We start from the raw sequence: 12,354 nt of genomic DNA on the forward strand, positions 1-12,354 counted from the left end.
ACTTGCGATCGTAAAAGAGATGAACAAGATGAACAAATGCAGTTTTGTTGGATCCAGAGTGGCTGCTGTGTCTGTGTGCACCATCATCTTACCGAAAGATGAAAAGCATTCCGTAAAAAAAAAATCATTCCCCTCCAACATATTGCAAAAATCTTTCCACTCACATTAACCTGTGTCCTCTTGTTTTTGATAACTCTGTCATTGGAAAAAAATCTTTATTATCTATCTTACTTGTTTCTCATATACTTTATCAGGTGATTAGTTCCTCTCAGTTTGTTTCTATCCCAATTTTTCATAGTACTTATTAAACCTATGACAAATCTGTACTTTAATGATTCAAAGGACTGAATGTTCATGCACAGCACAGAAGTGAATGGAGCATTCCAGAATGGATATACAATTCTATGCAACAAAAGGAAGTCTTTTAAGATTGAAATAGTGCAAATTTGGGGCCAAGTGAAGATGAATCATGAGGACAGCAAGTGCAAGGGATTCTGAGTGTAGTATTCACTGAAACTTGAATGAAGGAAAAATTGCACTTCAGAATCAAGAGGAAGGTATTTGCGGCATCAGGGGTCGATCACCACAGCCTCAGTATGTCATCTGTGGAATTCTACGGGCCAGTGCCCTGGACCCAAGCATCTTCAGCTGCTTCGTCATTATTCTTGTCCCATAAGGACAGAAGTGGAGATGTCTACTGATGATTGCACGTTGCTCAGTTCCACTCAACAGCATCTCAGACAATGAAACAATCCATGCTCGCATGCAGTAAGACCTAGGAAACACTGAGGCACAGGCTGACAAGTACAGGGTAACATTTGCACCACAGAAGTAGTGGTCAATGACCACCTCAAACAAGAGTCTCCTTCTCTTGCCATTAATTTGTATTAACATAACCAAAACCCCCCACAATCAATATCCTAAGGGCCACCACTGACCAGAAATTCAACTGGACAAAAATAGATCAAAGGCAGAGTATCCTCCAATGAGAGACTCACCTCCTGATAGCACAACTACAAGCCACAAGCCAAGCATATAGAGGAATACTCTTCACTCACCTAGATGACATCAATAAATCTGAATCTACCCCCTAGTTAAACTAAGTGATAAAAAGAATCAAAGGGGAATTGATGACCATGTAAAAGAAAATTGCAAGGCAGTGGAGAAATAAGGAGAGGAAAATGGCAGTTTAGCGGTTAGCGTAATGCTTTATAGCACCAACAATCAGGGTTCAATTCCCCCTGCTGTATGTAAGGAATTTGTAGGTTCTTCTTGTCACCACATGGGTTTCCTCCAAGAGCTCTGGTTACCTCCCACATTCCAAAATCATACAAGTTAGTAAGTTGGTGCTGGAAAAAGGGCAACAGATGCGGGCTGCCCTCAGCACATCCTTCTGCTTTGTTGGCAGTTGACGCAAACTATGGATTTCACAGTACATTTCAATGGTTCAATGTACATGCGGCAAGTAAAGCAATTCTAAAAAAAACACTGACAAGGTTGCCACGCTTAGTGACATTGTTCAAATAGACTCATTCTGTGTCATAGGTAAAACAGGCTCAATAAAGAGAGTAGAAGAGCTTACCAGGAGCAACATCAAGCTTGCCTAGAAGTGAGTTGCCAACCTGGTGAAATTCAGCAAAAGAGTAAAAGCATGACAAGCTGTGGAATCATCACGTAAGATTCAGTGATTCCACAGCCAACACTGCAGACCTATCACACCCAATGATGAATTCTCAGAAGTCTCTCTAAAAGGGCTTTGGAAGCTCAGTCACTGGGTTTATTGAAGAAACAGACTAACAGCTTTTTAGATGTTATCAGAATCAAAGCATTAGGGGTTATAGTGGAAAACAACACTTTGATGAGAGTGCTCTATTCTTGTTTTTATTTCTTATGTTATGTTCCCTTCTTCAACAAATGCCACTACAGTACAGCCAAAGCAAACTGTAGTTAACTGCAAAAAAAATCTTAGTTCATTAAAATATAAAATACATATTAAAACTTACCACACGATCTTGGTCCTGCATGAGATTAAGGATAGCCTCATACAACAATGGCCTTAATTCCGATTTAAATTTTACAGAAATCCATTGACCAATCAACCAAATGACTCTACGCCGAATAAGTTTGTATCTATACATCAAAAACAAACAAGACAATTACACATAAGCAACCTTTTTACAGGGAGTATTGCAACAAAGCAAAATTTAAAATATTAGCTCAATGAACAATAACAAAATAACAAAACCTGTAACACTCAATCAAAGCCCGTTATAGAGGGATCACAAAAAGTTCCCAAAACAACAAAATTAATATCTATTTGGTTTATTAATATCATCAATGCAATTTGGATTTGGCTTACTGTAGAACAAAAAGAAACTATTTTTGATTCCAATATAGGCTTCTAATCAATAAGTCCTTGAAATCATTGGAAAAGTTGTGCCTAACAACATAAGTTAGTAATGTACATATTATCAAGGAGAGTATTTGCAAGATCCTCAAATACACTACCAGATAGATACATTCAAATTAATGTTTCCAAAATTCCAAAGTTCAAAGGAGTACATTCGATATTTTATTAAAAAACCAGCAAAGTCAAATGATCTTGTATCAATAAAAAAACTAACATAACTAGCAATATAACAGAATAAGCAGTGATGATAATGATATCATAGCGATCAAGATATAAGAGTTGTCTAGTGAGAAATTAACAATTTTAGCAGTCAACAAAAAAAAATCACCCAGTGGCTCAACTCCGACTCTAACTCTCAACGAGACCAAACTAACCTGAAGACAAAGCATGAATATGTAACTAAACTCATCCGCTCCTACCGCACCCCAATCTACATACCCAATAATAATAGTGCAACACACAGAGCAATACAGACAGTAAGAAAACAGATACATGGGTCTAACAATCTCAATGTAAGCAACCTTGCAGAATGCACATTACATTAATCAAATGACAATTAAGTTAATTTTCTCAATATAATGTAAAAGTAACTTAAAAGTTTATGCAGGCGCAATAGAATTACTATATTATACATCACTTTCATTCTAAAAGGACAGAGCAATTGGCTAATTCTTATGTTAATAAGGAATTTGATTGCAGCACCTGCCCAATGGTGTTAAAATGATTCCACTATACAAACAAATTATTTTACCAGAAACAGAAATGTATACTGATTTTAAGTGCAACACAACATACTGTTGAAGAAGTAAAGGAAATCTGATCATAGTCATATAACCTAACATCTCAAACCATATAGATACCAGTGATGTTGGTGGCAGTTCATAGGATAGATCACTATCTTTACCAATGTGGACACAATGTTTACATAGATAGCAACTGAAATATTCATCAGCTGAATGCAAAGGAAGAAAGTAAAACTAAAGACAATTTAATATACTGTACTTCTAAAAAATTGATGATTAAATGCTCAAATAGCACAGTTGGCTTAATTTAAATAGTTGGGGCTTACCTTATGTGAGTAACTTGCAATTCAGCCAGAAGCTGATTTTTAAACCACTGGTCAAAGTCCACATTATCAAAAAGTTCATAAGCTGCCAATCCAATGGCATTGTACACTACAAGAACCAAAATACAACAGGTCAAAATTCCAACCCATTTTTATAACAACAAATAAAATAACAAAGGCATCAAAGATATATGCCAGGTTGCTAAGGTATATTCAAAACATGGCTGTAAGTAGTAAAATGGTCCTCTTTTGACACTTAACAACAATGCTGTTCCACCACTAAAAATAATTATTGGCTGAATGTGAGAATCAGTAACAATGGTATCAGTCAGTAACAATACTGCTTTATTGAACCAAATAGCATTGTAAAGATAACATACCGGCATCTTTGATAACTAGTCCAACAGTATCCTCCACATTAGTTGGCCCTAATAAAGCCAAAAGTTACATTAAAGAGCAAATGAAAACATAGAAGAAAAATAAGACAAGTTGCAAAATCATTCAAACTATTTGATATTAAATTATACATAACTTGTGCAATAACACAACTAGCACAGATTTCCTGCATACAAGAATCAACAACAAAAACATTTGACAATTGCTACAGCTGTAGAGCTTCAGAGAGTATGAAAGCAAATGGAGAGAACATCTGTAATGTGTGGAGAACTTTTTCTTTCCAAACGACATCCTCACTACACGTAGGGAATAAAAAGAACAAAGGAGACAACAAAATAACAGCCACAATAATAAAAAGAACCTTAGAGGAACATTATAGCCAATGCACAAGGTTGCCTACAATTAGTACTGGAGGTTATAATGATGACTATGCTTCAAAATCAATCACTGCTTCTAATGTACTTTTAGATTTCCTAGGTCAATGTAAATTGTAGATGAATACAATTATTTTCAGAATCAGAATCAGGTTTATCATCACCAACATGTGAAGTGAAATTTGTTAACTTAGCAACAGCAGTTCAATGCAACACATAATCTAGCAGAGAGAGAATAATAAAAATATACAAGTAAATCACTTATGTACATTGAATAGATTAAAAAACCATGCAAAAACAGAAATACTGTATTTTTTTTTAAAGTGAGGTAGTGTCCAAAGATTCAATGTCCATTTAGGAACCAGAGGGCAGAGAGGAAGAATCTGCTTCTGAATCGCTGAGTGCGTGTCTTCAGGCTTCTGTACCTCCTACCTAATGGTAACAGTGACAAAAGGGCATGCCCTGGGTGTTGGAGGTCCTTAATGATGGATGCTGCCTTTGTGAGACACCGCTCCCTAAAGACCCAAGGATTGGTATGGGTTAGTATTGTAGGATAGTACCCAAGATGGAGCTGACTAGATTTACAACCCTCTTCAGCTTCTTTCAGTCCTGTGTAGTAGCCCCTCCATACCAGACAGTGACGCAGCCTGTCAAAATGCTCTCCATGATACAACTATAGAAGTTTTTGAGTGTATTTGTTGACATGCCAAATCGTTTCAAACTCCTAATAAAGTATAGCCACTGACTTGCCTTTTTTATAACTACATTGATATGTTGGGACAAGGTTAGACCCTCAGGGATCTTGATATCCAGGAACTTGACACTGCTCACTCTCTCCCCTCTGATCTCTCTATAAGGATTGGTGTGGGTTCCTTCATCTTACCCTTGCTGAAGTCCACAATTTGCACTTTTGTCTTACTGACATTGAGTGCCAGGTTGTTGCTGCAGCACTACTCCACTAGGTGGCATATCTCACTCCTGTATGCCCTCTCATTACCACCTGAGATTCCACCAACCATGATTGTATCGTCAGCAAATTTATAGATGGTATTTGAGTTATGCCTAGCCACACAGTCATGGGTATAGAGAGAGTAGAGCAGTGGGCTAAGCACACACCCGGCGTGCGCCAGCATTGATCGTCAGCGAGGAGGATATGGCATTGCCAATCTGCACAGATTATGATCTTCCAGTTAGGAAGCTGAGGATCCAATTGCAGAGGGAGGTACAGAGGCCCAGGCTCTGCAATTTCTCAATCAGGATTGTGGGAATGATGGTATTAAATGCTGAGCTATAGTTGATGAACAGCATCCTAACATAGGTGTTTACTGAACCCACTGCAAAAACAGATAACATATTGTGTTCTATTTATCAGGCAAATTTTTTTTTAATCCGAAACATCTTCATCTAACACTAGTTAAATTTCCATTTTACTTACTTACGCAGAGATACAGAGTGGAATCGGCCGTTCAAGCCACACCACCCAGCAATTCCCTGATTTAATCCAAGTCTAATCATGGAAAAATTTTACAATGACCAATTAATCTACCAACCAGTAGGTCTTTGGAGTGTGAGAGGAATCACGAAAATAATCACAATCGCAATTGAAAATAAGGTGGAAGTAATAAAGCGATTGGAAAGAGGTGAAATGCCATCGGTCATTGGAAAAGTGTTAGGCTACAGTCGGTCAACGATCGGAACAATTTTAATGGCGCATGTTAAAGGTCCTGATACATCAATGAAAGCTACAATTATTACTAAGCAATGCAGTGGTTTAATTATTGAAATATGTATGTTTCTTAAGCGTTTTATATGCATAGAAAGGTAAAATATGTACTATATACTAAGAAAAACATTTGACTAACTGACGCCAAATAATACCGGATGCACCTGTTCCGACTTCAAATCCGATTTAAAGAGGGACTTGGGAACAAAACTCATTCATAACCTGGGGACTGCCTGTACTTTTAAGTCATTTCTAGATTACTTATAATACCTAATACAATGTAAATGCTACGTAAACAGTTGTTATACCGTATTGTTTAGGGAATAATGACAAGAGAAAAATAGTCTGTATATGCTCAAGCAACAAGTGCTGGAGAGAGAACTTCTGGGTTTTCCCGGTCCGCGGTTGGTTGAATCCGTGCATACGGTATCCGCAGATAAGGAGGGCCGACTGTATCCTCTGAAATAGTACTGCAAACCATCTAAATTGTTCATATCCTCTACAAAAGAGAAAGAAATACTTGGCAACAGGAGTAATAATCTAATCTTGCTCATACCAAAAGTGGAAGTTACTCACATTTCATTGGTCTTGATCAGTTGCTTTGTAGGTTCTATAAGTGCTCATCTAAATGAGATGAGAATTTTTGCCTGCACTACTCTGAGATACTGAGTTTCAGTGCGACACTACTCTTCAGGCAAACTATTTCGTCCTTTAGTCCCCTCTAATCTTTGTATTAAGGTTCACTACATCTTTCAGATATACAAAACACTCTTAGACTACAACAAACTTTGGAGTCAGCACACCATAAAGTTTAAAGGGTTAAATTACAATTAACATTTGCATAAAACTCACTGAAACTCATTGAAATTCACTCATTTATGGGACTATTTGAGTGAAATTTTGAACAAGGTTGGAGGCAGCATCGGATGTACAACAACTCTGGCAGGGTTTGCACGTCATTACTTCCTACAAAGCGAAACCCAATAGCATGAATGACAGCAATGCTTCATTACCAGATGAACTTAATACCTTCTATGCCCGCTTTGAAAGGGAGAATATCACTGCAGCTATGAAAATTCTGGCTGCAAATGATGACCCTGTGATCTCTGTCTCATAGGCTGACATTAGGCTGTCTTTAGAGAGAGTGAACCCTTGCAAGTCTGAAGCTTCCTATGGAGTACCTGGTAAGGCTCTGAAAACTGGAGTATTCAAGGACACTTACAACCTCTCACTGCTATGGGCAGAAGTTCCCACTTGCTTCGAAAAGGCAACAATTATACCAGTGCCTAACAAATGACTATCGGCTGGTAGCACTCACATCTACAGTGATGAAATGCTTTTGAGAGGTTGCTCATGACTAGACTGAATTCCTGCCTCAGCAAGGACCTGGACCCATTGCAATTTGCTTATCGCCACAATAGGTCAACAGCAGACGCAATCTTAATGGCTCTTCACACGGCTTTAGACCACCTGGACAACACAAACACCTACTTCAGGATGCTGTTCTGTTCATTGACTATAGCTCAGCATTTAATACCATCATTCCCACAATCCTGATTGAGACGTTGAAGAACCTGGGCCTCTGTAACTCCCTCTGCAATTGGATCCTTGACTTCCTAAACGGATGACAACGATCTGTACGGAGCGCTGATAACATCTCCTTGCTGACAATTAATACTGATGCACCTCAGGGGTGTGTGCTTAGCCCACTGCTCTACTCTCTCTATACCCATGACTGTGTGGCTAGGCATAGCTCAAACACCATCTATAAATTTGCTGACAATATAACCATTGTTGGTAGAATCACAAATAGTGACGAGAGGGCATACTGCAGCGAGATACGCTAACTAGTGGAGTGGAGTTGCAGCAACAACCTGGCACTCAACGTCAGTAAGACGAAGACTTCAAGAAGGGTAAGATGAAGGAACACATCTTACCCTTACCAATCCTCAGGACCAAAAGGAGCTGCAATGGGTAATAAATTTAGTCGGCTCCATCTTGGGTACTTGCCTACAAAGTACCCAGGACATCTTCAAGGAATGGTGTCTCAGAAAGGCAGTGCCCACTATTAAGGACCTCCAGCTGCATTTTTGACTGGCATGCCCTATTTTCACCGTTAATATCAAGTAGGAGGTACAGAAGCCTGAAGGTACACATTCAACAATTCAGGAACTGATTCTTCCCCTCTGCCATCCAATTGCTAAATGGACATTGAACCCATGAATACTACCTCATGTTTTTAATATATATTATTTCTGTTTTTTTGCATGATTTTTAAGCTACTCCATATATGTATACTGTAATTGACTTACTTTTTCTTCTTCTATATTACGTGAAGGTTTCTCTGCTAAGGTAATGGTTTCTCTGTAACAGCAATGTTTGGGTTATGACTGCCAATGAGGGGATGTTGTCCTTTCTTGTGTGTCTGGGAGCCGGGATTTCACGGTCTTCGTCGGGGAGTGATGGAGAGAGAATACGCGAATGGAGAGAGTTGGAAGGCCACCAGGCTGAGTGGACTGAGGAGCGAGGGTCAGGGGGCCGGCTATTCTCGGAGGTCAACTGGAACAAATGAACAGTGAGCTCCAACATTGCGCGATAGACTGTTTCAAGTTCTCTTTTTTTTCCTTTACTAATCATATAGTCAAATTAAGAATTATAAAGCTCAAATGTTTAATTGCATATTGTTTACTGTTTGATATTTTGCGGTTTGGGTTTGTAACCAGGCAAAACATCACACAGCATTCACATAAATGTGATTTCTCAGTTTGGCAGGGCCAGGGTCTGTTTTTCCCAAGACGACCATGGGCTGGCCGAACCTGAGGACCTGAGGGTTACAATTGTGGGGGATACTTTCAGGATTGATTGCGTTGGATGCTGTGTGATCGCCCTGAGCACTGAACCAGTGGGTTGTGTGTTAAAGTTTGTGCTGGTATGGATGATGGCAGGGTGCAGTGCTAATGTGCCTCCATGGGGTTACTGGTAACTAATGCATGCATTTGAGTGGGGTGGATAGTCGTATCCCAGATGGAGTGTTAATTTGCTTTTTGAGTATGGTTAAAGCTGTTGGCAAAGTTGAAATTGTAGCACGGAATTGTGATAAGGCTCAGACCTTTTTTTAGTTCAGACTAGCACTGACATAATGACTGTGAGACTGCCAGTGTCTATCAGTGCCCCAGATGAGGCAGGGCCTTGGCCTGTCCATACTGTCAGGGAGGAGGAGAAGGTCGCAGTTGAGTTGGTGGCAGATTTCAGAAACAGGATTCTATCGTTTCTGAGGAGTGAGGGGAAGGAGTGGTCGGATTTGGAAGGGCTAATTTAGTCCACGTCCCCCGGTGAAGAGTGAGAATGCTGAGTTAGTATCCATCCTTTTAAATGGAAAAATGCCCAGGTTCAAAGTCCCTGCTATGGTAGGCTCCGCCTATTCTCTGGAATAACGTCCACCCCTAAAGGGGAAGAGGAGTATGTGTTATATACCCCTAGGGGTCATTTTTTCTGTAGACTGTCACCTTAAAACACTGAGAGAATGAGACTGACTTTTGGACACTGTTGAATTTCTACTGACTACAAAATTGCTTGGTTACTATGGTGGGAGAGGTGGAGTTATTTGATGAACAATAAATGTTTCCATTTTTTCTGCGGCTTGTTTTGAATATACAAGGACACAGAGACACACACAGTCAGAGTCAAGATGGTTTCAGTCAATGAAAGACACCAGTGAGTGGGGTCACTGGTTTAAACTTTCAGTAGTCCAAAGGGGTGAGTTGAGATCAATCCATAGTAGTGATAAATGACTCTCACAAGTGCTGCAACTAGAAGAAGTTTGCAGAGGAGAGGAGAGGAAAGTTTGAAACAGAAGAAACCTAGTAACAAAGAGATCGCTGTTTGGAGTCTCTCCAAGTTGCCCGTAAGGGTGAGTTTGGTTCCATTCAAATACAAAAGTGTGATTGTCACATAGTTAATCCACAGGAGTGGGTTCTCTGGTGAGGGGGAAACCATTGTGAATACCACTTATGTGTTTACCCTTGTCTGGGTGTGGTATTTCACTGAAGAAGGCACCCCTGTGGCAAATCACTGTTTCTTCATATGTCGTGGAACTGGATCAGTGACTGTCACAGTGTGTGTAACGATGACCCTGTGGGTACTACCAGTGTGTTTAACCCTTGCCTAGGTTAGTACTTTTACCACTTGAAGACGGTACCCTTAGTGTAGTGGCTGACTTGAAGGATTCAGAGGACAATGGGTAGATTGATGACACCTGTTTATTTGGATTACAAATATCTCTCTCTCTCACCTCAATTCCATGGAATGAACTGAACTTTCTTTCATATCATAGTAAGACTGTAACTCTTGCCACCTGAGCTTGAATGAGTTTGGAAACTTTATTTTTTACACCTATATATGCATAAAACTGCTAACTCCTGGTTTACCTGGTTTAAGTTACTATATTATGTAGTTACTAATAAAACAATGTTTTTTAACAACAACACCAGACTCCAGGTGTGTTCTATTGCTGCTGACACGTTTACAGGGCTGCATATATGTAACATATGAGACTTGGGTGGAGCAGACTTCTCAGTTGTTAGATGAGTGGCAGTGCTCTGATGACATAAAGCAACAGAAATTGGTTGCAAGTCTGAATGGGCGAGCTGCTGATGTTGTAAGAGCCATAAGGTTGCAGTCTCCTGTAGCGACAGCTGTCAATTATCTGCGAGCACTGGACAATGCTTTTGGCCTGACAGGAAACCCCATGGAGCGCTCATGGTGGGGTTTCAGAATATGCATCGGGAGAAGGGGGAGGCCTCACCAGGTAGACCGGAAGTGTCCCCAGTAGCACCTGAACCTGAAGAGTTAGGTGAGGGGATGCGGAAGCTGGCATACGTAGTTCCAGGGTAACAGAGTGTGACCCCTACTGTATTGGGGAGCTATGTCACTGGTTTGTACACCTGGACTGGACTTTGCATTTTGCAGGAAGGATTGGCGAATTATCTCAACGTCATGAGGACATAAATAAATTTGGTGAGGGGAGAGTATAACATGCTGTAAGGTTTCACTGCTAAGGTAATGGTTTCTCTGTAGCAGCAGTGTTTGAGTTATGACTAGAGATAATGGGGCATGTTAGCCAATGAGGGGATGTTGTTCTTTCTTGTGTGTCTGGGAGCCGGGATTTTGCGGTCTTTCGTCGGGGAGTGATGGAGAGAGGGCACAAATCGCGAGAGTTGGTAGACCACCAGACGGAGCGGACTGAGGTGCGAGGGTCCGAGGGCCGGCTACGCTTGGAGGTCAACGGGAACAAATGAATGACCAGTGAGCTCCAACATTGCGTGATAGACTATTTCATAAGAATGGGACCTTTTTTTGTTTCTTTACTAACCAGGTAATCAAATTAACAATAATAAAACTCAATCGTTTAATCCCATATTGTGTACTGTTTGATATTTTGCAGTGTGGGTTTGTAACTGAACAACACATCACACAGCATCCACAAAGTGATTTCTCAGTTTGGCAGGGCCAGAGGCTATTTTCCCCTAGACGACCACAGGCTGGCCGAATCTGAGAGCCTGGGGGGTTACATATATGCAAACACGAGGAAATCTGCAGATGCTGGAAATTCAAACAACACACACAAAATGCTGGTGGAACACAGCAGGCCAGGCAGCATCTATAAGGAGAAGCACTGTCGACGTTTCAGGCCGAGACCCTTTATCAGGACCTTTTTTGGGTTACATATGTATTGCATTGAACTGCTGCTGCTAAGTTAACAAATTTCACAACACATGCCGGTGATAATAAACCTGATTCTGATTCTGAAATTTCCAAGATAAGGAAAGTATTTCTACTTATATGGTGTCTAAGACTACCAGAGATTTTAAAGTTAGATCTTTAGGAAATTAAGTTAGGAAATACTTCCAGATGCAATTCAATTATGATGATTGGAATTTGCTTCCACAAAGTGCCGCTGAGTCAAAAATTAATTTTAATTCAAAACCTAGATTAACAGAAATCATCACTTGTGATATGGTGCAACTCAAACTACCTGCGTCTCAATATCACCAAGACCAAGGAGATGATGGTGGACTTTAGGAGACCTAGGCCTCATATGGAGCCAGTGATCATTAATGGAGAATGTGTGGAGCAGGTTAAGACCTACAAGTATCTGGGAGTGCAGTTAGACGAGAAGCTAGACTGGACTGCCAACACAGATGCCCTGTGCAGGAAAGCACAGAGTCGACTGTACTTCCTCAGAAGGCTGGCGTCATTCAATGTTTGTAGTGAGATGCTGAAGATGTTCTATCGGTCAGTTGTGGAGAGCGCCCTCTTCTTTGTGGTCGCGTGCTGGGGAGGCAGCATTAAGAAGAGGGACGCCTCACGTCTTAATAAGCTGGTA

The 12,354-nt window shown here is 40.3% G+C and overlaps 1 protein-coding gene across 2 annotated transcripts in view; it reads right to left on the minus strand.

The window, feature by feature from the left end:
• ipo11 (importin 11) overlaps positions 1–12,354 on the minus strand; it is a 414,929-nt gene that overhangs the window by 303,852 nt on the left and 98,723 nt on the right. For both annotated transcript variants that reach the window (XM_059989330.1, XM_059989331.1), the window contains exons 15-17: positions 3,857–3,904; positions 3,480–3,585; positions 2,004–2,130 (exon numbers count right to left, since the gene is read on the minus strand). In XM_059989330.1, the coding sequence (XP_059845313.1) occupies positions 2,004–2,130; positions 3,480–3,585; positions 3,857–3,904 (281 nt within the window). The remainder of the gene's footprint in view (positions 1–2,003; positions 2,131–3,479; positions 3,586–3,856; positions 3,905–12,354) is intronic.

Source organism: Hypanus sabinus, chromosome 14 (genome assembly GCF_030144855.1).
Source record: "Hypanus sabinus isolate sHypSab1 chromosome 14, sHypSab1.hap1, whole genome shotgun sequence".
In the NCBI taxonomy this organism is placed as follows: Eukaryota; Metazoa; Chordata; class Chondrichthyes; order Myliobatiformes; family Dasyatidae; genus Hypanus; species Hypanus sabinus.